Here is a 23094-nt window from a genome sequence, read left to right as displayed (position 1 = left end):
TATATAAACAATGTGCGGATGCTCTATGTTGAAGACTACAAAGATTGGTTACAGAAATAACACCAACCCTTCACAAACATTCAGAATATATAGGAGGAAGCTAGATAAAAAACACCACAAGAAAAGAAAACCATAGACCAATATCCTTCATGAATTAGCAAAGCAAATCCAGAAATATAGAAAAAGGATTAAATGCTATGACCATGTGGGGTTTATTCCAGGATTGCAAGGTTGGTTTAACTTCCAAAAAATCAATTAATGTAACACACAACATTAGTAGACTTAAGGACAAAGCCGCATGATCATCTCAAAAGATGAAGAAAAATATCTGAAAAATCCAGCGCTCATTCATGATAGCAGCTCTTGAAAAATTAGGAACAGTAGGGACGTACCCAAACCTGCTCAAGGGCATTTATGAGAAACTCACAGTCAGTGGTACAAGACCAAATGCTTTTTCTTAAAGATCAGGAAAAGCACAAGAATAAAAGCTCTCGCTACTTCTATTCAACATTGTACTGAAGTTCTAGATAAGCAATCATAAAGGAAAAGAAATAAAAGGCGTTCAGACTGGAAAGGAAGAAGTAAAACTGTCTTTATTCACATACCATAGGATCTTGTAATAGTAAGTTCTAAGGAATGCACACACACACACACACTGCAAGAACTAATGTATGAGTCCAAGGTTGCAGGATATAAGATCAATATACAATATTCAGTTATATTTGTACAAACTAGCAATATGCAATCTGAAAATGAGTGTCAGAAAGCCATTCCACTCACAGTAGCATCGAAAAGAATAAAATATCTAGGGATAAATTCAACGAAAGTAGTACCAGACTTGTACACTGAAAATTATGAAACATTATTAAAAGGAAAAAGATGTAAATAAATGAAGAGATAGTCCATATACATGGATTGGAATACTCATTAAGATTGCAAATCTTTCCAAACTGACCTATAAATTCAGTGCAAACCACATCAAAATCCAAGCTGGCTTTTTTTTTTTTTTTTTTTTTTTGCAGAAATTGAAAAACTAATCTTAAAAATTCATATGGCAACGCAAGTTGGCAGAATAGCCAAAGCAATCTTGGAAAAGACAAACGAAGTGAGAGCACATCACTTCCAGGCAGCAATCTTCTCCGTGTAAAGCCACAGTAATAAAGACAGCGGAGCGGGCAGGGGGAGAGGCATGCTGGCCAGCGGGCAGAACTGAGAGTAGAGGAATAAACCCTCACGCTGCGGCCACCCCGTTTGGCAAATCCAGGGGGTGTTAGGGGAAAGAATAGTCTCCTCAACAAATGGTGTTGAGACAGTTGGATATCCATATGCAAAAAGGCAAATGAACTTACATCACACACAAAAATTCACTGAAAATGTCCCTAGACCTAAAAATAAGAGCGAAAACGATAAAACTCTTAGAGACATGCGTAATTCTTTGTGACCTTGTGTTAGGCAAAGAGTTTTTAGATACGCCACTAAAAGCATGATCCATTAAAAAAAAAACCCCCAATAAGTTATATTTATCAAAATCCAAACCTTTTGTGTGCCAGAAGATACCATTAAGAAAATGAAAAGACAGGCCACAGACTAGGAGACAATATGTAAATGAAATATCTGGCCAAGGACCTGTATGTAGACGGAATATGTAAGAACGCTTAGAACTTAAGAAGAAGACAACACAATTTTAAAAATGGGCCAAAGATTTTAATAGACAATTCACCAAAGAAGATATACGAATAGTCAGTGAGCAGATGGAAACATGCTCAAGCCCTAAGCGGTTGCTCAGTGGTTAGAGTGTCAGCACACAGACTGAAGGGTCTGGGGCTTGATTCTGGTCCAGGGCATGTACCTGGGTTTCAGGCTTGATCCCTGCCCTGGTCTGGGCGCATGTGGGGGCAGCCAATAGATGTGTCTCTCACACTGATGTTCCTCTCTCTCTGTCTCTCCTTCTCCCCTCCTCTCTCTAAAAATCAATGGAAAAAATATACCCTCGGGTGAGGGTTACCAACAACAACAAAAAGATGCTCAACATCACTAGACATTAGGGAGATACGAATTAAAACCATATGAGATACTACTTCACATTTGATTACATGTGGCTATAATCAAACCCCTGGACCAGCGGCCGCTGGAATTAGATAGTGGTGATGATGGTTGCACAAGGCTATACATTTATTGAAAATCACCAAAAACTTGTCGATGATTCCTGTTTAGACACTAAAAAATTGATTATCGCTTCGAAACCCAAAAATAAGCATGCCCGTATCCTAAATTATTTAATTTTCCCCAAGAGAACCTCATGTCCCTTTCAGATTTTGGCCCAGAGTAAAGGCTGGCATTTACACGCCATTTTCTCACTTAATACGCCCTTTTGCCACATTAGTATTCACAGTATCTCTCCATGAGGCAGGGTTTTTAAAAAATTTCCTGTTTTTCTAGTAAACGGTATCTCTCAATTTTGATATTTAATTTACCTGCTGGTAGTTTTTTTATTCTGGGGAAGAAGTTTGCCCCTCGGTATTTTGCTCATCATATGCTTTCTTTAGGCAGCAGGGCTGAAATCTTTCTCGCTAAGTACTTGTCCATTTATGTAACGAATGAGGTTGGTGATAGTGAAAACACGCCTAATTAATATTCTTATTAAATTGGTGACTTGTAATTGAATTGCCAGGAAGTTTTGTGTCCCCTGAGGCTGATCCCATCGCCTTCGGGTGGGGTTGGGGCAGGAGGGACTATTCCAGCTTCTGTGACAGCCACGTTTGGCCTGCCCCGGGAAGGGGGTCAGCCCGGGGGCCACCTCCTGCCCCTGTCCTAACAGGGAGCATTGTGGGAACTGCACTTGCAAAGTGCTAGCCTCCCCACCCCCCATTAGGCTGTGGTTATTGTTGAAATGTGTAAGATTTCTTTAACAGCTCCATGTTATATAATGATTATCAATTTCAGTTTTCTAGTTTCATAGCATAATTCTGTTTACCAAAGCTCTCAGTTTATTAGATGATGCTAAACATATATATATAATGCTTTCCTTCCTTTTTTCTTTTAAAAACTTCCCTTACGTACGCTCTCCTGCTCAGAAGGTGAATGGGCGGATAAAAGGCCAAGAACTGCAGCATACCATCAACTCGCTGGTCGTAAAGCTGAGCGACTCAGAGTTCCAGGAACTGATGCGGACGCTGGACCCCGGGGACTCGGGCCTGGTGGACATCTACAGGTTCCTGGAGCTGCTGGAGGAGAGCCATGGGAAGGTGAGTGCCGCGGCGGTGGCGGCGGCGGCGCGCTCCGCTCCGGGTCAGGTCACGGGGGAACAGTGTTCTTAGTAAAAGCAGAGGTGCTGGTGCAGTGCGGTTTAATGAAACACATCTCTCCGCTGGGGTAACTTTTCAGCTGCGATAACTTTCATTTTAAGTCGGAATTAAGTGTGTAAGAGTTACTCAATTTGGACTTCTCTTTATTTTATATTTTATTTTATTTTATTATTTTAAACCTCACCAGAGGATATTTTTCCATTGATTTTTAGAGAGAGTGGGAGAACAGGAAAGAACCGTCTCACAGGCCGTGTGCAGATTGCTCCTCTGGGTTCCGTCCCATTTTTAGAGTTCTTGTGCTAGTTCACCTTTTGTGTGATCACTGAGTATTGCCTCTAATGACTAACACTGGCTTTTAGTGTTGGTTTCTTTTGACCAAAAAATTGACATCAACAGATTCTTGTTGAAACTAGAGGCCCAGTGCATGGTTTCGTGCACCGGTGGGGTCCCTTGGCCTGGCCTGCGCCCTCTCGCAATCCGGGACCCCTCAGGGGATGTTGGACTGTGGGTATCGGCCCGATCCCCACAGGCCAGGCTGAGGGAACCCACCAGTGCATGAATCTGTGCACCAGGCCTCTAATATGCATATAAGATATTTGGTTAATCTCTTCCTGTCCACCCCTCTCCCCCCTTCCCTCTGAGATTCATCAGTCTGTTCCACTTTTTCATGCCTGTACATTGAGCGTCTGCCCCCTGGTGGTCAGTGCACATCATAGCTACCGGTCGAACGGTTGTTCGGTCTCTTAGGCTTTTATATATATAGATGTGTAAGATTTCCTTTAATAGCTACAGATTAATCTTTCATTCTACTATTATCATCTCCTGCATGGCCCCCTGTGCAAGGTGATAACCACAGCCTAAACCCACACTACAGGGTCCTTCTTAGACTCGAATTTCAAAGTCCCAGAGCCCTTCCCACAGAGAAGTGAATAATGACAGCTTTTCCTGAACTCCACGTGGAACAGACCTGTGGGAGCTCTGACCCCACCGCAGCCCCGCACAGAGCCAGCATTTTTCTTTGAAACCAAAAATATGGACGTGTCAGCAATCTGCCCCACACCCACCCCCCCCCCCCACACACACACACACCTGGCGAGTGCAGTGATGTTTGCTCTGTAGGAATCAGATCCTGTCAACTGCACCCCCCCAGCCTCTGCCCCACTTCCTTCTGCTCCTCCCACCTCGTGGGGCCATTCTGCAGGTCCCAGTGTCTCAGACCCTCCCAGGGACCCCCGGCACCCCTGAAGGAGCCCCTCTTATAGTCCTCGACCTCCCACACCAATCACGGTCTCGTGTGACATTATGTGGCCAGGCCTTCCCCTTGTACCGCAGGGGAGCCCAGCGCTGGGCTCACTCACAAAACAACTTGGTGAGAAACTGGATCATTCAGAAAATTAGAAAACGTAGATATGGAGACAGAAGAGAATAAAAATCACCACTAATTCTAACCTCGAGGACTCCTCACCCACACTTATCCTCCCAAACCTACATACCGACACACACACCCTTTTTTTTGCAGCTTAGTTATAATTACTATTACACCTCAATAAAGCTGCAAGAGACTGCATGTATTACTGCATAGAATTTGATGAGTTGGATACAAGCTTTCGTACGTGATAATCTATTTCATTTTAAGATGAGATCATGTAATCACAGCCTTTTTAGTTGTTGTCACTTATTAACATATTATTAACAGTGTCAATTCTGTTATGTAACTTTAAAGACACTGAGTAACTATTCCCTGACGTTACAATCTAGGTGTCGTTTTTCTTCCATGACTTTTGGTACAATGACTATTGGGGTGCCTACTTTTTTGGCCTCACTCTGTGGCTTTCCTTTAGTATAAACTTCTAGAAATGGAATGATTGGGTCAGAGAGTATATATTTTATTTTTAAATTATAATGGTTTAAAGAGGAATGTATGTGTAACGCACAGACTGCAGACGATGGGAAGGGACGGCGTGAGGAGCGAGTGTCCTCCCGCTCCCTGGCCCCGGGAGCAGCCGGTCACAAGGGCGGATGTCGTTCCCGGCCGCCCCGCACTTTGCTTGCTTTTTGGTTCTCACCACGTTGACAGGCAGAAATGCCGCCTCATTATTCTTTCACTCTGCATTTACTTAATTTCTAGATGACGGATTTGTTCATATTGATTGTACTTTTAAAAATAAGTGCCAGTTCAGGGTTCTTGTTCCCATTTCCAGGGGGTCAGAGGGCAACCTCACCTGCTCAGTCTCACGGCCGCTGGCTGACCGGGCATGGCTGGCCGTCAGAGTCGGACTCAGAGCTCCGCCTGCCCTTGTGAGTGACCTGTATTCACTCGCGTCCTTTCTCTCCCACTCAGATAGGGAAGCCGTCCTCCGGGGGGGACGCCCAGGCGTCTCAGCTGCTGGCCTGGGACTTAGTAAGTTCCCTTCCCCCCTCTGTGGTCCCGTGACGCCCCCTCCCTCCGTGGTCCTGGGGTGCCCCCTCCGTGGTCCCGGGATGCCCCCTCCTTCCATGGTCCTGGGGTGCCCCCTCCATGGTCCCAGGTGCTCCCCCCAGGCCACACGCCTGCAGCCTGTGACCGTGTGTGTTCTCAGGTGGAAGGGATGGTGCGGGACTCCATCAGCAGGAACCTCCTGGCGTTCTACGACCTGCTGTGCTCCTACGACTTGGGAGACACGGGGCTCATCGGGGCAAACAACTTCAAGAAAGTGATGCACATATTCTGCCCGTGCCTGACGACGGAGCATTTAGCAAAGTGAGTCTTAGCAACAAAAGTCCTTCCTGCCGTGTTTCGGTCACGTCTGCTTCCGTCACTCTGACCCTGCTCTAAGCGTGTTCACGGTGCTACGAGGTGGTGTCGGTTACAGCCATTCACGCATCCCTGCCAGCGCCGGCTCCGCTGGGAGCTGCTCTGTGACAGTCTCAGCACAGGCGGGGGCCGTCGGTCCTTCTCACGATGGGAGACGCAGGCTCTGAATGGCCGGGTCCCGGCCGCTGGCTCCGTGAGGCGGTGGGTGGCTCACCGGTTCACCGCGCTCAGCACCGCGCTCCGCACATGGGGATTCGGTGAAGCGATTGTAACAGTCACAGGTCCCTGCTGAGCGACATGGTGTCAGCACTCGTGACCCTGTTACCACAGTTGGTTACTGAGCGCACATGCACATGCATATACACACACACACGCGCGTGCACACACGCACACACGTGCCGGCTGGCTTCCTGCTCGCAGCCCTCTGCGCCGGGCACTGCGGTGCGCATCTTGTAGGTGCGGAAACGGGACGCAGGAGAGAGGCGGCGCCCAGCTCGGCGCTCCCAGCCTCTGCCTTGGTGACAGGCTGAGGCCTGGCGGTGCTGGGAGGGAGTGCGGCCACACGCTCCCTGGGGAAGTGCCTGGTTCCCCGCAGGCTCAGATGTACAGACTCGTTGGATGACACTGAGGGTGCGGGATGACAGCAGCGATGGCCCCAGCCGCCAGTGCCGAGCTAGGAAAGTGCTGCTGAGAAGCCGAGTTCATGTCCGAAAGTCCAGTCTCACTCCTCAGGAGACCCTGACCGTCCGCACGGCCTGAGAACACGCACGCGTCCCCTCCGTGCTCCGAGTGGGGTCACGGGGCCACGCCTCTGAGAAGCCCGCTGCGCACACAGAGGCGTGGGCGGACGGGCGAAGAGGCCTCAGCGTTCACACGAGGCCAGCTGTGGCCGAGGGCGCCCAGCAGCCTCCAGGGCCACCCCTGAGGGTGCCTGTCCTTCCTCCGCACCCAGCCACCGGCTGCTCAGACCCGCGGGCCTCGCCCGAGCTGCCTGCTCTGTGGCCCGGGGCATCTTAGCAAACGTGTAGGTTCTGCTCGGGACCGTGGGCTCCCCTAACTGCAGCAAGGAGCAGGCACACTGTCTATGATTAGAAAATATTAACAAAATGCTGAGAAACAGCAGGCCGGGCCACACCAGTGGTTCCTTGTGTCCTGAAATGCGTGGTGTGCGCGGTGCAGTGAGCCCTCCGTAATTCCCTGGCAGACTCGCTCACTCAGGACTTCCTGTCTTTACATTTGTTACATCTTTATGGCACTTTATCCCCCCGCCCCAGCAGCCTCTGCTCTGCTCCCCACCACTCTGGTTACTTTGTACTTTCTATGATTTTACATAAGTGAAAGCACACGTGGTGTTCGCTTCTTTTTTAAAAATTTTCAAAATCCTCACCCGAGGGTATTTTTCCCATTGCTCTTAGAAGGGGAGGGTGGTGGTGTGGGTAGGGAGGGAAAGAGAGAGAAACATCAGTGATATAACTATTGGTTGTCTCTAGCACATGCCCTCCTGGGCCTGTAACTGAGCTGCACCCGAGGTCTGTGCCCTGACAGGGTCCAACCCGCCACCCTTTGGTGCGAGGGTCACCACTCTAACCTCTGAGCAACCGGCCAGGGCGGTGCTGCTTCTTGTCAGGCTCCGTTCACCCTCACAGCGGGTCTAGGTTCATTTTGTTGCTACGGATTCCAGTGGGTCCCTTGTCATTTCGGAGTCGCGTTCCGCGGTGGGGTGCACGCCTGGTGCATCCACCGGTGCTGGGTGCTTGGTGTGCTTCTGGTTTGGGGCTGGTACACAGAGGGCTGGGCCTGTGGTACGGGCCTCTGTGGACACTCACACCCACTTCTCCAGGGCGGAGTGGCTGGCTCCAGGGCAAGTGCACGTTTGTGGGGCGCGGTTACGGTGTTTTGGCCAGGTTCAAACCTCGGACTAATGAAAGAACAGGGTCCTCTCATTGCCACGTGCAAGTCCCAGCTGGAGGGCAGGGCCCTCCCAGCACAATCATAGCCAACGGCTGTGGTTGTGAGCTTGAACCTATGGTCCGAACACGTGGCCCCACGTGCCTGGTGATAGAGTTCAGGTGCATGTAGTTGAGTGAGGTTGAAACTCACGAGAATGCTGTAAACAACGTGATCACGCCCCTACTTTGCCTCGTGGCATCTGCTATAAAATAAAGACACGGCTTGTGGCGCTGGTGCTGTCTCCTCATCAGGGAGCAGCGTCCCACCGAGACCCAGCTTTCATTCTCTTGTCTGTCTTTTCTCAATCCTTTCACACACACACACCGCCCCCCCCCCCCCCCCCCCCCCCCCACTTAGGGTCACTGAACCAGGCTGAGCTGGCATGGCACATAAGGTGCCCTGGGGCTGAGTATGCCATGGCCTTGCCGGCTCCCCACACACATCCAGCTGCCAAGCCGGCTTTCCCAGCGGCCGCTGCCCATGCCGCACACCAGGCGGGCGGGGTGCAGGTGCCCACACCCTCGCCGCCCACGCACGGAAGGCCCATCTTTTGGGTTCCGCCGTTCTAACTGGTGTGTTCTGCTTACCTTTACAATCCAGACTCTGCAGCAAGTTTAAGGATTCAGCCTCGGGAAAGGTCCTGTACAAGAACCTCCTGGCCAGCATGGGCGTCCAGGGCCTGCCCGCCACCCGTCCAGCTAATGCCATGAAGGACCGGCCGCCCCGCGAGCTCGGGCAGAAGGGGCTGCCGCCGGAGAGCGCCGAGAGGTAATGAGAGGCAGGTGCAGGCGCAGCGAGAACCTCGGAGCCGTGGGGCAGGCAGTTAGTAAACCTTTGTGTAAACATGAGTGTGTTCATATTGTATTATTTAGATAAGAAAGATGGCAGACTGTCAACGCAGCGCTGGAGGCAGCGGGTTTTAGAGCCGGCAGAGAGCTTAGGGGTTACTGAACTCACCTACTCATTCTAGAAACGAGGCACTGAGGGCCTGGGGACTCGCCTCAAGTTTCACAAAGTCGTGGCCTTCCCGAGCCTTGGAACCCAGGGCTTTCGGGCCCAGAGGCCCGGCTGCCGCTCGGCCATCACAGACCTGCCCTCACCCGCTCTCTGCCCCCTCGGACCCTCCCACATCTTCCCTGCAGAAACGCCTCCGCCAGGGCGCGCTCCCTAACAGCGATGCAGGGCTCCCGACATGGTGGCCATGGAGTTGTAACGACGAAACATACTTAGGAAACCTATTAAAAACATCCTCGCCTTTCTTCATTTTGGAAAATACAGGTTTAGTCTAGTGAAGAGATATTATTCTAACTTGCTTGTTCATAGCTTACAATAAATCCATAAAGAAAGGTAAGACGTACCAGTATTCGGCAGACTGCACCGTCCCCTTTAAGAGCCCCTAAGTGCGAGCCGGGGCGTTCAGCGCTCTGCTAACGGCAGTTGGCATCGAGCATTCGGGTGGTAGCTGTGTTATAAACGGCAGAAAGGTGGCCCTTTGAGAGCAGTTTAAATGCTCAGAGGTGAGTGGTCTGCCCCCTAAACCAGGAGGGAAGTCTTGGCAGCTGAGCATTTCCTACAATGCGGGGTGTGCGGAGCAGAGCACTCCTCAGAGCCGGTGGAGCAGGAGAGGCGGCAGGTTCACTCTGGTTGTGTCCCGGCCCCACGCCTCGCCCCCGGGGCCCCGAGAGGCTGCTGGAGCTGAGGAGGCGGGTGTCCTCTGCGCACACGCCCCCCATACTGCACACCCCCCTGGGAAGGGCCTGGGAGCAGCTGTGGTGCCCTTCCTTCCCACGGAGGGTGATGACCCCTGGGACCTGGTTGCCACACAGCAGCCTGTTTGAAGCTTCATTTCCTGGGTCACACGAATACCCTTCCCACCACGCCTGCCTGACCCAGCGTGGCCAGCCAGCTCAGAGCGCAGGAGGAAATCTCACACACAGGCGCAGCCTTCTCTTCCCGAGGCTCCTGCCCCCACCTGCCACCACTAGGGCCCGGGGGGAGGGCAGGGGTCTGGGATGGAAAGGGGGGGTCTGTAAGGAGCACCCGCCGGACCTGTGCCTGCTGTGATTTCAGAGCCAAGCCCACGGAGAACAAAAGTACCTGGACCAAGACGGTGACCAAGGACGAAGCGGTGGAAAAGCTCCGGCACTGGGTCCAGCAGCAGGACCCCGCGTTCAAGAAACAATTCCTCAACTTCAGCAAGGATCTCGATGGCAGAGTGAACTGGTGCAACTTCAGGAAGGTAGGACGGGCCTCCCGTGTTTGTGTTTCCAGCCCGAGGCGGGCCGGCTGCTCTGTCACACGAACACGCTGCCAAGGCTCGGCGCTGGGTTTTCCGTTCTCGGCCGGACAAAGCAGGTCATGCCTAGGCCTCTCCGCGGCGGAAAAGGCTCCTCTCAGCCAGGAGTGTTGGCGGCCACTTTCTGCAGAGAACTCGTCTGATCAGCGCCCACGCTGTCCTCGCGGGCAGATGGGGTGGGACCAGGCCTCGCTGGCCCTCGCTGCAGGGGGAGTGCCCGACACTGGGGCTTGTCCAGCCAGAGCGGGGGAGAGGCGGGCAGGAGAGGAGCTCAGGCATGTGCTGTGGGCACCGGCGAGCTGGCCAGAGGGCCCGGCCGGAGGGGTCTGTATAGACTTCTCAGAAACCAGCTCCGAGGATTACTTCACACTCCTGTTCCGATGCCTCTCGCTAGTCAGCGTCAGCTCTTGTTAAGGAAGGCATTTCACTGACGTGTAGCCTTGTCCGTGCGGACAAATTCAGAGGAGGCAATGGAAGACATTTCCAAGAAGGGATCATTATATTAGTGCTACCACGTGTGGGGTGTCCGCCCCGGTAGACGCTGTCATAGGCTCTTTGCATGTCTTCTGTGCCAGCTCTGACAGCAGCCCCCGGCGGGTGGAGGAGGAGGGGCTGGCGGCACAGAGGTGGGGACAGGCTGCAGAGACAGCCCACACCTCCGCTCACAGACAGAACTGAGGACGCGGAGGCCTGAGGGTATGTGAGCACGTGGGCGTGGTGAGGGTGGATGCAGGAAACACTGAGGTTCAGGTGGCAGAGGAGGGAGAGCTGCAGGACGACTTGGGCCAGGCGGGGCGTCAGCGCCCACCCCCACGAGCCGCCGTCCTCGCCGAGGTCAGTCACAGGCTCCGCGTGGTCGGGGGCTCGCCCACTGTGCCAGTCCAGTCGGTGACGCGTGACCTGTCTCCTTCTTTTCTCTGTTTAACATGAGAGGCCACTGGTGACATTGCATGAGGGGACAGTCCTTACCGAGGCAGCCGTTGGGGTTTCGTGAGCTCGTGTGCTTCTCACGGTTCAATGTGTGACTTCTGCGGGGGCAGGAGAAGGCGCAGTGCTTCCTGGGCTCCTGCTAGACCCGGCCTGAGCGTGTTACCCATACATTACATCGTTTCTCGCCACACCCTGTCCCCCGTGTTCTCCCCCCAGGGGGCCTTCCCAGTTCACTGCTCTGGCGCCTGTGCCACCTGGATGTGACTGCTGCGCATTTTTAATGGCATTTTATTTAAACGATGAGTCGAGAGCTGGTGGTGGTGCAGGAAACTGCTTTGGAACTCTAGGGAGACCTAGAACCTTCCTATTTCTTCCCTGCATACGTTTCCTTTCTCTCTCCCTCCCTCCCATGCGGAATGAGCAGCAAACTCCCCAAACAGCGTGTGAAATCAGAGGCTGCGATTTCTCTCTCTGTGACGAGGATCGGGAAGCTGCCTGAGCAGGGCCCGTGCAGAGCTCTGCAGGGCCCAGAGCCCAGGCTGCTTCCAGCTTTCCGCTCTTTCAGGCCAGCACCAGCCGCCACACAGGTTTCAGGCATAAGGAAGGCGAGAGTGAGGGGCAAAAGGCTTGAGCTACAAGTCTTTCTTAAAACAGCATCTTAGAAGCTTCTCCCAGCAGCTTTTCTTACGGACCAGGCCTGTGTGTGAGTGTGTGTGAGAGAGAGAGATTCTGGGCTGGGAACATGGCCACCTCTAGGAGAAGCACGGTTCTCTCCACGGGAGAAGAGGTACAGGTTGGGCAGGCGAACAGTCTGTCAAACTCCGTCAGGAAACACGGGAGGGTGCCTGTTGCACACTTGGCAGGGGCCCGCGCCACATGGGGAGCGCGGATGGAAAAGAGGCTTGATTGCTTGGTGACGGTGACCCGTGGGGAACATAAAATGACAAAACACCCAAGGACACAGACGTCAAGATTCGTCTAATTGAGTAATTAGCTTAATTGAGCTACTCCATCCGCCAGGAGCGGAGGACGCTTTCCCACTCCCGTTCCCTGTCGGCTGTTCCTGTGCGATGTTGTTATTCGTCACCCTCATAGGTACCCTGAGCGCCGTGGAGCCCCCCCTTCTCAGGCCGGTCCCCAGGCCTCTGGAGACGGACGTGGGGCCGCAGAGCTGTCAGCAAACACAGAGCCCCGGGCGGGCGTGCCTTAGGGCGGCAGCATCTGTCACAGCCCGGCCAGCGCCCCAGATTCTTAGGCTCTGGCTCCTTGCTTCTCATCCCTCCAAGGCAGGGCCTGGCCAGCTCAGGAGCAGGTATTCCTCCTGCACCCCAGTAGATCCTCATGCCCTCCCCACCCCACCCCACTACCGTCGCTTCCTCATGGGGTTTCCAGCCCGGTCATGGGAAGCGGATGGAGTGCCTGTTCCGGAGGCCCGGTGCGGGGAGGGGATGAGCAGTCCTCGCCCGTTAGCTTCCTGTTACGTACAGGTTCCTAATCTTGCAGGTGGTTTAAGGGGGAGACCAACTGTGCGTTCGAGGTCCTCACATCTTCAGATGTGTTGGTCCAAGCCCCACACAACCGCAGGAGCAGTCACCAGACTTGGTGTCCACTGACCAAAACTCTAGGCTTCCGTCTCTACCTTGGGGTTGCCAGGCCTCTCTCCCGGGTGGGCCTGACTACCACAGCGTGGGGCCTTGCCGGCTGCTTCTCAAAACTTGTCAACTTTGGTGTCAGACTTCAGCCCTGAGCGGTTCCCGAGGTCAGCCCTGTCTGGGAGGGGACCAGTCCTGTTTTGAGCCTGCCCCCTCCATCTCCAAGTTCGAGATCCTAGCACCACACACCTAGCGCACGCTCTGCTGGAGGGGCCCTCCGGCCAGCCCAGCTCTGTTTCTCAGGCTCAAGTCCACTCCCAGAATCCTCAGCTGTTCCCAGGGAAAGTGCAGTTGCATGGCCTCAGTGCGCCTCTGCAGGGTCCTTCTCACCTGGGAACTTCAGTCCCTGTGACAGCACAGCTTCTCCAGCTCTCTGGTACCTTTTTAGTTTTTGTAATGGGTTGGGCTTTTTCAGGTGTTTTGTTGTGTTTTGTTTTTTCATTGAGAATGTTGGCTTGCTATCAATTACTCCATCCTATCCAGAAGCATTTGAAGTCTGTCAGTTTTATTAGTAACCACTTTATTGTTATTGGTATTTTTCTCTCATATATTTGTTTTATTATTTCTATTATCTTGATTATTGTCTTCATTCTACTTCATTGCGATTTAATTTGCTTTTCTTTTTCTAATTTCTTGAGATGAAATGTTAGATCATTACTGTTCAGCCTTTATTTCTCTAATGTATGAATTGATGGCTATACATTGCCCTCGAGGTACAGGCTTAGCCATATCATGCAAGTTTCGGTATATCATATCCTCATTATCATTCAGTTCAGAATATCTATAATTTCCTTTGTGGTTTATTCTTTTTTCCAAAGCTTAATTTTAAGTGCATTGTCTAATGTCCAAACAGTTGGGATTTTCTAATTTACCTTCTATTATCAATTTTAAAGTTGATTCCATTGTGATGAGAGAACAGATTCTAAAGTCTAAGTGGCTTCAGGCTGTCCTCTGAGATGGTGAGCCTTGGACTATGACCCAACACACAGATGATTTTGGCAAATGCTCCATAAGCACTCGAAAAGGTGTGCTCACTCCCTCACCGACCTTCAGTTTTCTGAGTATGTCAGTTAGGCCTGTTTCCTTAATCACGTTCTCCAGAACTTCTCTAGTCTATTCAGATTCCTGCCTGCACATTCCACTAGCTATTTAGAGCAGCGTATGGAAGTGGACTGTGGATTTGTCTAGTGAGATCCTTTCTTATTCTGTTGATTATTGCTTTGTTCGCTTTGAAGCTAAATTATTGGGTACACATAGCTCGCTGCAACTCCCTGTGAATTGTCTCCTTTACAATTATGACATGACTCTCTGGATTCAGAGTAATGCTACTTGCCTGCCAGCCGCCTTTTGCCTGATAATAATACAGTTACTTCAGCTTTCTTTTGATCTGTGCTAGCAGAGAATATATTTTTCTATCCTTTTATTTCGCACTTTCTGGGTGCTCAATATTTAAAGTAAATCTTTACTGGGCAGCATATCGCTGGCATTTTAAAAGATACACTGTGACAGTCTTAGTCTTGTACTTGAGTACTTAGTCCATTTTGCATTTATTTAATTACTGGAGTCGTAGAAGGAAAGGAAGACGCGTGAGGAAATCATGGCTGAAATCTCCTAATTTGGGGTAAAAGGACTAAATGTGTATTCAGGAAGCTCAGAAAACCCAGTAAGATAAATACAAGCAAAATCACAGACAAACTGCTGAAAGCCAAGGTCAAGAAAGAAATGGTAAAAGCAGCGTATGAAAATGACAAATTACAAATGGGGGAACAGGCTTTGAATCCCATTCACTGCTCATCAGAACAGTGGAGGCCAGAAACAGTGGGACAATACCTTTGATTAACTTGCTGGAAAGGAAACAGAAAGTGTCTCCACCCAGAATTTACATCCAGCAAGAGTCTCCTTTAGGAAGAAGGGGAACTAAAGGTGTTTTCAGATACGAACACACAAGGATAACGTATAACAAGCAGATCTTCACTAGAACGTTCAAGGAAGTTTTCAGGTTGAAGGAATTTGAAACGAGGTGGCGGCTCAGATGACATGAAGGAATAAAGAACATTGGAAATGGTGAATAACCGACTAAACAGAAAGGCCTATTTTTCTTAATTTAAACAGGATGTTTAGGGTAAGCAACACTGTCTTGTGGGGTTTATACTGTAAGTAGCTGTAACAAGTGAGGATAAAGGACAGGAGGGGGGAAAGACCCACCCGCTCCCTGCATTTTATCTGGAGTGGTTCACTGTTCACTCTCAATAGACTGTGAGAAGTGAGGGTCTATATGGTAGCCCTTAGAAAGGAGGGGTGCAGAGGCCTCGCAGACCTGTGCTGCTCACAGCTGGGGACCAGGGGGTGCTCTCGCGGAGGCTTGCGGTAGCTGGGCGGAGCTGAGTCACTTTCTCGGTGAGAAGGAACATGAACTCAGAACCAGTGAGGTGCAGGACAGCGCCTGTCCACCAAGAGCCCAGCGTTGACCCCGGGGAATGCCAAGGTCTCGCCATTCCCTGGGGAAGAATCGGTCCACCGTTGAAATGACATCCCGGGGATGCAGGGACTAGTTGGCGAATCAGAATGTGCCAGGCCACGGGTTGTTATGCTTTGAGGAACTTTCTCAGGGAAATGCCTCCTAGGAAAGACCAAAGGACACCACTTGAACGCTTAAACGTTTTGAAATCTGTTTATAAATGGTTCCGTTTAGCCTTATGTTGTATTGCAAATTGCCTCCAAGGGTTGTGACCGAGCTAGTGGATTGCTGCTGTGTTCATCTTAGAGATGCGAGCAGGTGAGGGGGGCATTGGGAGGGGGCCCTGGTGCTGGGGCGGTGCTCAGGGTCTCTTCTGGAGAAGGAGACGTCCTGGGACTGGTCCGCCGCTGCGCTCTGCGCAGAGAGGGGGCTGTGCGCCTGGGCCAGGGCCAGGCCGCCTGCGGAGGGGGGGGCCTCTCCCCCACCACGCCTCCCAACCCTCCAGGCTGTGAAGCATTTGCCTACAGACACTTCCTTACTCTCCATCACATATGTTTTCATGGAAGGCTGAGCAGGAGGAATTTGCGATGAATAATTCATGTGTAGTTGTTTTCAAAATATGAAGTTATTTTTCTTTTTAGAAAAAAATCTTTATTGTTGAAAGTATTACAGATGTCCCCTTTTCCCTCATTAACCCCTTCTAGCCCGCCCACCCCACCCCCACTCCCACCCCAGGCTTTCACCACACGTCAGTGTCTGTGTCCATGGGTTATGCATGTACGTTCCATAAAGTTGTTTTTCAAAGAAAGCAATCTGTCCATTTTGCTGCTTCCACGTGGGCCACAGCTGTCTGTCGGTGGACTTGCATGGCCCCGCTGGGACAGCTTCTCACAGGCCGGGACGGGGTGCGTGTGCAGATGGCATGGAACTGCCAGAACTTCCAGTCACGTGCAGCCTGCCGAGTCCCCAGGCAGGCCCTTGATGGTCTTGGAATCCAGCTCTGCTCCCCACGAGGCTCCCAGGCAATGCAGCAACACCTGCATACCCCCCGTTTCCTTCTTTCTGATCCTGCACCAAGCACACCCTGCAGCTTGTTTACACACACACACGCACACGCACACGCACATGCACACGCACATGGCCAGCCGACTCCAGGTCTTGACCAACTGGGCAATACAGATACAATGAGCCACTGTCTGTTGTAGTCAGTGTATTACTGACGTACACAGCCTAAGGTGCCAGCTCCCTGCGTCCCAGTCCCGCACACCAAAAAGGACGACACCAAAACAGGAGTTGACAGCCGCCCTGCAGGTTGCGGGTACCCTGTGCAGCTAAGTGGGCATGTAGTCTGCAGCTGTAGTGAGAGAAGGCGGGCAGAAGGCTCCGTCCCTCATCAGAACCCGGACAAGGCTCCCATCCTTGGTGTTCCAGGGATCTCTATGGTGTTCTACCACGGCCAGGTTAGCTCTCACTGTGTGACTGATTGGGGTACATGAGAGGTGCCAGGGCTCTGAGACAGAGGCCTTATTCCAACAGTGGAATTGATCATAGTGCTTGATAAGAACTGGCTTTGAAACCAGGACTGTCATTTCCTAGTAATGTAACTGGGGCAAGTCACTTGAACTCTCTAAGCCTCGGTTTCCACATCTTTAGAATGGGTTAGTAAGAGTGACTTCCTTCATATGCCCTAGCATGGGATGGGGGTGGGGCTCATGCGATTCTATGTTCTTTTCCTAGAAGAAAAGCCGTGTTTTCTCATTTAAATTGCAAGGCTTATTATAAGTATTCACTGAGACTTCAACATGCCTGTGAGGAACTTAGCACAATGCCTGGCACGTAGCATTGCTACATGAAGATGATGATGATGGCGTTTGTGATGGTAATGATGGTGATGGTTATAATGATGGTGATTATGATGGTGACGATGATAGTGATGATGATAGTGATGATGATGATGGTTATGAAGGTGATAGTTATGATGCTGCTGATGATGATGGTTATGATGATAATGGTGACAGTGATGGTGCTGATGTTTATGATGATGGTGGTTAAGATGGTGATGGTGATGTTGGTGATGATGCTGATGAAGATGGTAACGGTGATGATGGTAATGGTGATGATGGTAACGGTGATGATGAGGATGAAGATGGTGATGATGAGGATAAAGATGGTGATGGTGGTGATGGTGGTGATGGTAATGGTGGTGATAATGGTGATGATGCTGATGGTGATGCTGCTGATGGTGAAGAAGATGGTAATGGTGGTGATGGTGATGATGGTAACAGTGATGATGAAGATGGTGATGAGGAGGATAAAGATGGTGATGGTGATGATGAAGTGTCCTATCTCACTTCATCCTCCTGTTTCCTTTCCCCGTTTAGCTTTCTCCCTGAACGCAGTCAGTGTAGTGCTGATCCTGCTATGCCTCTGCTCTCTGGCTTCCTCTGGCTTCCTGTGCCGTCAGACCCCTGACATTTGTTATCAGCTGATCTGCGTGTCCCCAGGCCTCCAACACACTTTCTTCAAAACCCATCTCCAGATGCGGCTCTCCCAGACAGCCTTCCTTCATATGCCCTGGCATGGGATGGGGGTGGGGCTCATGCAATTCTATGTTCTTTTCCTAGAAGAAAAGCCGTGTTTTCTCATTTAAATTGCAAATACTTTGAGAGCAGCAGGGATGGTGCCTTCTGTCCCGCCTGTCTCCTCCCAGCATCATTTCTGGGGTCTCACCTCCAGGCAGAGAGTTGACTGGCTATCGACAAAAGGGTGACGTCAACATCTGTCCCTTGAACAGCCCATCCCATATCCTGGGACAGTGTCGTCTAGATAATTCCCCCCCCCCCCCCCACACACACACAGACATGCACACAGGATGGAAACGGTGAGCAGTCGGTGCGTGTGGTGAGTGAAGGATCCTGGGTAACGTTCAGTGAGTGGCGTGTCTCAGGAGAGAAAGGAAGTGCCGTGGGTGCCACAGAAACAAGGCTTGCCGTGTAAACTGTCCGTCAGAATGAAACTTTCATCAAAATTTTAGTGTTTCCTCCACACACTGCCTTGCTTTATTTTGTCCATGTTTCCCAGGATACATGTGAATATAAATCTAACTCACATTCTGACTCGAAAGCCATTGCAGTCCCAGCACGTGTGGATCTCAGTGACTCGGATGGCCCGGCCTCGAGAAGGTCTGCGGTGCTGCTGCAGCCCGAACGCCCTGCAGACAGAGCCCCAGGCTGGGTGCCCGCTGACTCCCTTGTTCACTCACTGGCACAACAAACAAACCTTGTACAGGGCCAGGGACCCAGGGCACCGGGCCTGCCCGCAGGAGCCTGTGGGTGGGGCAGACCAGTACTGATTGCAGGCTGGAGCGCGGGGCTGCGGGGCTGCAGGGCTGCGGGCTCGGCCGGGACCCAGGCCACATAACCGCCTCCCCTCACTGTCTCCCTGCCAGGTGCTGGAAAATAACGGGATGCCCATGGATGATGACCAGTACGCTCAGCTGACTGCAACCATCGGATATAAGAAAGAAGGGATGAATTACCTGGATCTCGCAGCAGGATTTGAAGGTAGCTCATCGCCAAGGGCAAACCTGCTGGCGCGTCTCCCCAGGTGGCACCCCAGTCTTTCTGAGCCCTGAGAAGCGCCCCTGCGGCGGGACTGGGCGAGCGAGAGCCCAGGGCTTGGCGCGGAGCCTGCCCAGGCTGGAACAGACACTTGGTTTACTTTTATCTGACTGCGTTTTGGTCTTCTTGCTTTTTTAGTTAAGCTTAGTTGTGATGCAGAATTTTACCTGACAGAGCCATCTACAAACTCAAAGCAAAGTGGTGTATAAAATTCACTCCAAAGCCCTCTGAGCCTTAAATCACACCCCATGTTCTTTAAGATTTTCCTCCTTAAAAAAACTGCTGGGCCCAGCCCATGTGGTTCAGTGGTGGGAACGTCAGCCCACGTACTGAAGGGTCATGGGTTCAATTCCCGGTCACAGTCACGAACCTGGGTTGCAGGTTTGACCCCCCGTCGAGGCACGTATGGGAGGCAGCAATCAATGAGTCTCTCTCACATCAGTGTTTCTCTGTCTCTCTCTTCCTCCTTCCCTTCCACTCTGTTTAAAAATCAATGAAAAAATACCCTCCAGTGAGGATTAACCAAGAAACCGAAGCCGCAGGTTATCTGCAATGAATGGCACCTGGCGTGGCAGGGCACGCGGCCTTCTCTGCTGGCCTCCTGCCGCTGAGAACACAGGTTCTGTAAGACTCAGTGACGAGCCCAAGGCCCACCCGCCCCCTCTCCCCTTCCCAAAGGGCTGTCAGGAAGTCCGTCCTGTACAGCGCGGTCAAGGCCGGAAGCCAGGTCCTCCCATGTGCCCTGCCCCTCGCTCTGCTCCCCTGGCCGCGCGCCTGGCAGACACAGGAGGCGTGTGCGGCCTCCTCTCGGCCGCGTCCTCTGTCCCCTCCTCCCCATCTTGCTGACACCGCTTCCTCCTGTGCGGGGTGGTGAGAGGGACAGACGAGCCAAGCCCTGCGGAAAAGCTGTAGGAATCATGCAGACACGTCAGCGGGGCTCTCCTGTCCCGCTGCAAGCGCACTGCTGGCTGCCCTGGCAGAGCCCGGAGCCGTGGGCATCTCGCAGCGTCTGGAGCTTGGTCGGGGCGGTGCCCTGGGGCTCCAGCAGAGTGGCTCTGGGCTCCTCACCAGGGAGACGCGGAGGTCCCCCTGCCCCCTGACCTCCGTCTGCCAGGCCCCGGGGGACAGCGGTCCCCACGTGAGGTAAAGGGCGTGCCAGAAGCCATCGCATTTGGAATTGTGACGCGATGACAGGGTATGTTTTGAAGGAAAAGGAACCACGTTTATTTCAGGGAGTGTGTCCAGTGTGCCAGGTGCTTCCATTTCTTGGAGGGAATGGGGGCCAGGGGGGCGGTCACTGCCTGCGGTCCCACGCACGGAGTCCTGCACAGCGGGAACTCGATCATAGCTGCCCGCTGCTCCCGGCCTCCTCTGGGCCCCACCTGTCCTTTCCCTCACCCTCCTCCTCCTCCTCCTCCTCCTCCTCCATCAGTCCCAGTGCTGTCTGTCTCCCCCGTGGTTGGTGGGATTGAGGTTCCGGTCAGAGGTCCGGGGGTGGGGGGACATGGCCAAGCAGCTCGGGAGGTGTTACCGGCCAGGTGCACCGAACCTGGGGGAGGCCCCTGCAGGCCCAGGCGGAGCGAGCAGAAGCCAGGTTCACCCCTGGGCCACAGGGTGCCGCGAGCTCCGGGCGCACTGCCCGTGTCCAGCCCGCAGACGCGTCCGTGGGGGGCAGAGAGGGGGTTGCTACCTTGCAGAACCACGTCTGAAACCACGTCCCAGTTCACAGGCTCCAGACAGGGCCGCACTCGCCGTCCCACCTGATGGACGGATGGGTTTCTGAGCGCGTCCTGCTGCCTTCCTGGTTTCAGGCGCCAGCGCGGCTCGACGCAGTCACCGAGCAGCTGGGCCTGGGGCCGGCGGGCCTGGTTCCACCGTACTGTCCGTGAGCGCTCACCTGGGGGAGTTGGGCCCCCTGAGCTCCAGCTCCTCACCCTTAAGGGGGGCATAACAGTAGCCTTCCTCCGAGCAAGCGGGCACGGAGGAGGCTCCGTCTTGGGGAAAGGGCCAGGCGCAGGACTGAGCAGGTTCCTGGGCAGGAAACGGCCATTGAATTAGTGAATGTCGACCGAACTCACCTTCTGGGTTCAGGACACGAGTCCAGGAAACAAAACCAGGCAGGAGTTCTGTCCTCAGCCTGCGGGGTGAGCGAGACGTGTCCCTGCCCCGGAGGAAGGACGGGGGCCAGATGAGGGCGCGTGCGAGGGCCGGGGCAGCACGTGCTGGACAGGAGCGAGGCCCGCCGTCCGGAGGGCAGGCTCCTCCTGAGAGGGAAGTGTCCGAGGGGCTGAGGGACAGCGCAGTTCCGTGTGGTCAGCTGCAGCCCGGAGCCCGTGTGGGTGGCTTACGGGCCTCGGGCGGGAGAATGCAGTGCTGGCGTAGAGGTGGCGGTGCGCAGGGCCCTGGAGACGGGCCTCTGACCTACGCGATCGTTTCAGGAGCTAAAACGAATGGGCTGCAAGTGACTGCATCTCAGACCTCAGTTCTTCCAAAAAACAACCTGGCCAGCTACTTCGTGACCGCCGAGGAGTGCCTGAGGCTTCTGCCCCAGAGACTGAGGGAAAACTTCCCGGTAAGCGCGGCCCGGCTCCTGCCCGGCTCAGCCGGCCACTCACCGCCTGGGCTGTGACCCCTAGAGCCCATCTGGTCCGGCTCCTCCCAGGACACAGTGCTCCCTCCGCCCTCCCTGCGGCCTTTCCCTGAGGTCGGTCCATGGGCTGTCCAGGCCTCACTTAGGGATGATGGGGGCACAGGCTTATATGGGGCCTCACTTTGGATGATGCGGGCACGGGCTATATGGGGCCTCACTTAGGGATGATGAGGGCACGGGCTTATATGGGGCCTCACTTGGGGATGATGGGGGCACGGGCTATATGGGGCCTCACTTTGGATGATGCGGGCACGGGCGTTCCTGGGCCGCCGCGGGGCTGGGGGCGGTCTGACGGGCGCTCTGTTGCAGAACCTGTTCGCGGCCTTCTTCCGCATGGACACCAACAGGGACGGCATCATCAGCATGCAGGACCTGCACAGGCTGCTGGAGCACCTGCTCTTCAACCTCAAAGACGACCAGTTCGAGCGCCTCGTGGCCCTCCTGGGCTTGAGGCTCAGCGTCACGCTGAATTTTCGGGAATTTCAAAATCTGTTTGAGGAAACACCACTCACAACAGACGACCCGCCTCAACGACTCATCAGGTAAGAAGGCAGCACAGTTCGCGTCGGGCCCGTCTGCCGCCTTTGCCAACACCCGGCCCGCCTCTCCGCTGCCCACAGGGGTACACGGAACACAGCCGCCTCCCGAGCCACTGTTCTGTCCTCTTAGTCAAGTAAACCACCCAGAGTAGCGTTCAGTGCAGGAGGCCTGGACACGCAGGCGCAGCGTAGAAGACACACCCGACCGACCGCTCTCACTGTCACTCAGTCGTCGCTCTGTGCGGGAACTGCATGCACTCGCATGGGTTTCTTTCTATAAATCAGGCTCAGCGGTGCCGATGGCCCTGGGAGTTGCAAGGACCCCTTCCAGCCCTTTCCCAGCCGGCCACTCCCCAGGCCCCGTCCACCTGGCCGGCCTCGCGCAGCCAGGAGGCGGACCCAGGCTCCCTTCTCCCCTCGGTTTCCTCGATGAGAGCACAGACCCCAGGCGGTGACAGGCCTCCCGTCCTCCCTGGGCGTCACCGTCGGCTCCCACTGGGACCCGCTGGATGTCATCACGAAGGAATGGAGTGGCCGTTCAGCCCTCCTTGACAGCCATTATAAGTATAATGTCAATATTTGAATGTTGTCCCCGTGGTAATAGGGAGGTGTGTTTTCTGCTACAACAATATGACATGGCGGCCCCAGGGCTCCAGACACAGCGCCGGGCAGGGAGGCCCTAAGCCCCTGTTACGGCACCGTGAGCCTTGCCCAGGCTGCAGGCAGCCCCGTGGCCGCACACGCCCGCCTCCGGCATGTGCTGGGTGTTCGCTGCCACCCACAGAGCCTCTTCCCGAGGGAATGTGTGCACCCGAGCTGCCACCTGCTTCTAACTGCTCACTCCCGTGAGCCCTGCTTGCTCACATGAGCCCACACAAAAGCTGGTCCTCAGAAGGGATT

The 23094-nt window shown here is 53.4% G+C and overlaps 1 protein-coding gene across 3 annotated transcripts in view; it reads left to right on the top strand.

Annotated features, from left to right (window-relative positions):
- Positions 1–23094, top strand: part of EFCAB6 (EF-hand calcium binding domain 6) — a 153289-nt gene that overhangs the window by 72222 nt on the left and 57973 nt on the right. For all 3 annotated transcript variants that reach the window (XM_070411264.1, XM_070411263.1, XM_070411265.1), the window contains 8 exons: positions 3075–3245; positions 5647–5706; positions 5885–6045; positions 8650–8817; positions 10120–10288; positions 18834–18948; positions 21444–21577; positions 21965–22197. In XM_070411264.1, the coding sequence (XP_070267365.1) occupies positions 3075–3245; positions 5647–5706; positions 5885–6045; positions 8650–8817; positions 10120–10288; positions 18834–18948; positions 21444–21577; positions 21965–22197 (1211 nt within the window). The remainder of the gene's footprint in view (positions 1–3074; positions 3246–5646; positions 5707–5884; positions 6046–8649; positions 8818–10119; positions 10289–18833; positions 18949–21443; positions 21578–21964; positions 22198–23094) is intronic.

Source organism: Myotis yumanensis, unplaced genomic scaffold, assembly GCF_028538775.1.
Source record: "Myotis yumanensis isolate MYYU_CA2020_CCGP unplaced genomic scaffold, mMyoYum1.0.hap1 SCAF_3, whole genome shotgun sequence".
Lineage (NCBI taxonomy): Eukaryota > Metazoa > Chordata > Mammalia > Chiroptera > Vespertilionidae > Myotis > Myotis yumanensis.
The sequence above is the reverse complement of the archived record's forward strand: the minus strand, read 5'-3'. Positions and strand labels throughout refer to the sequence as shown.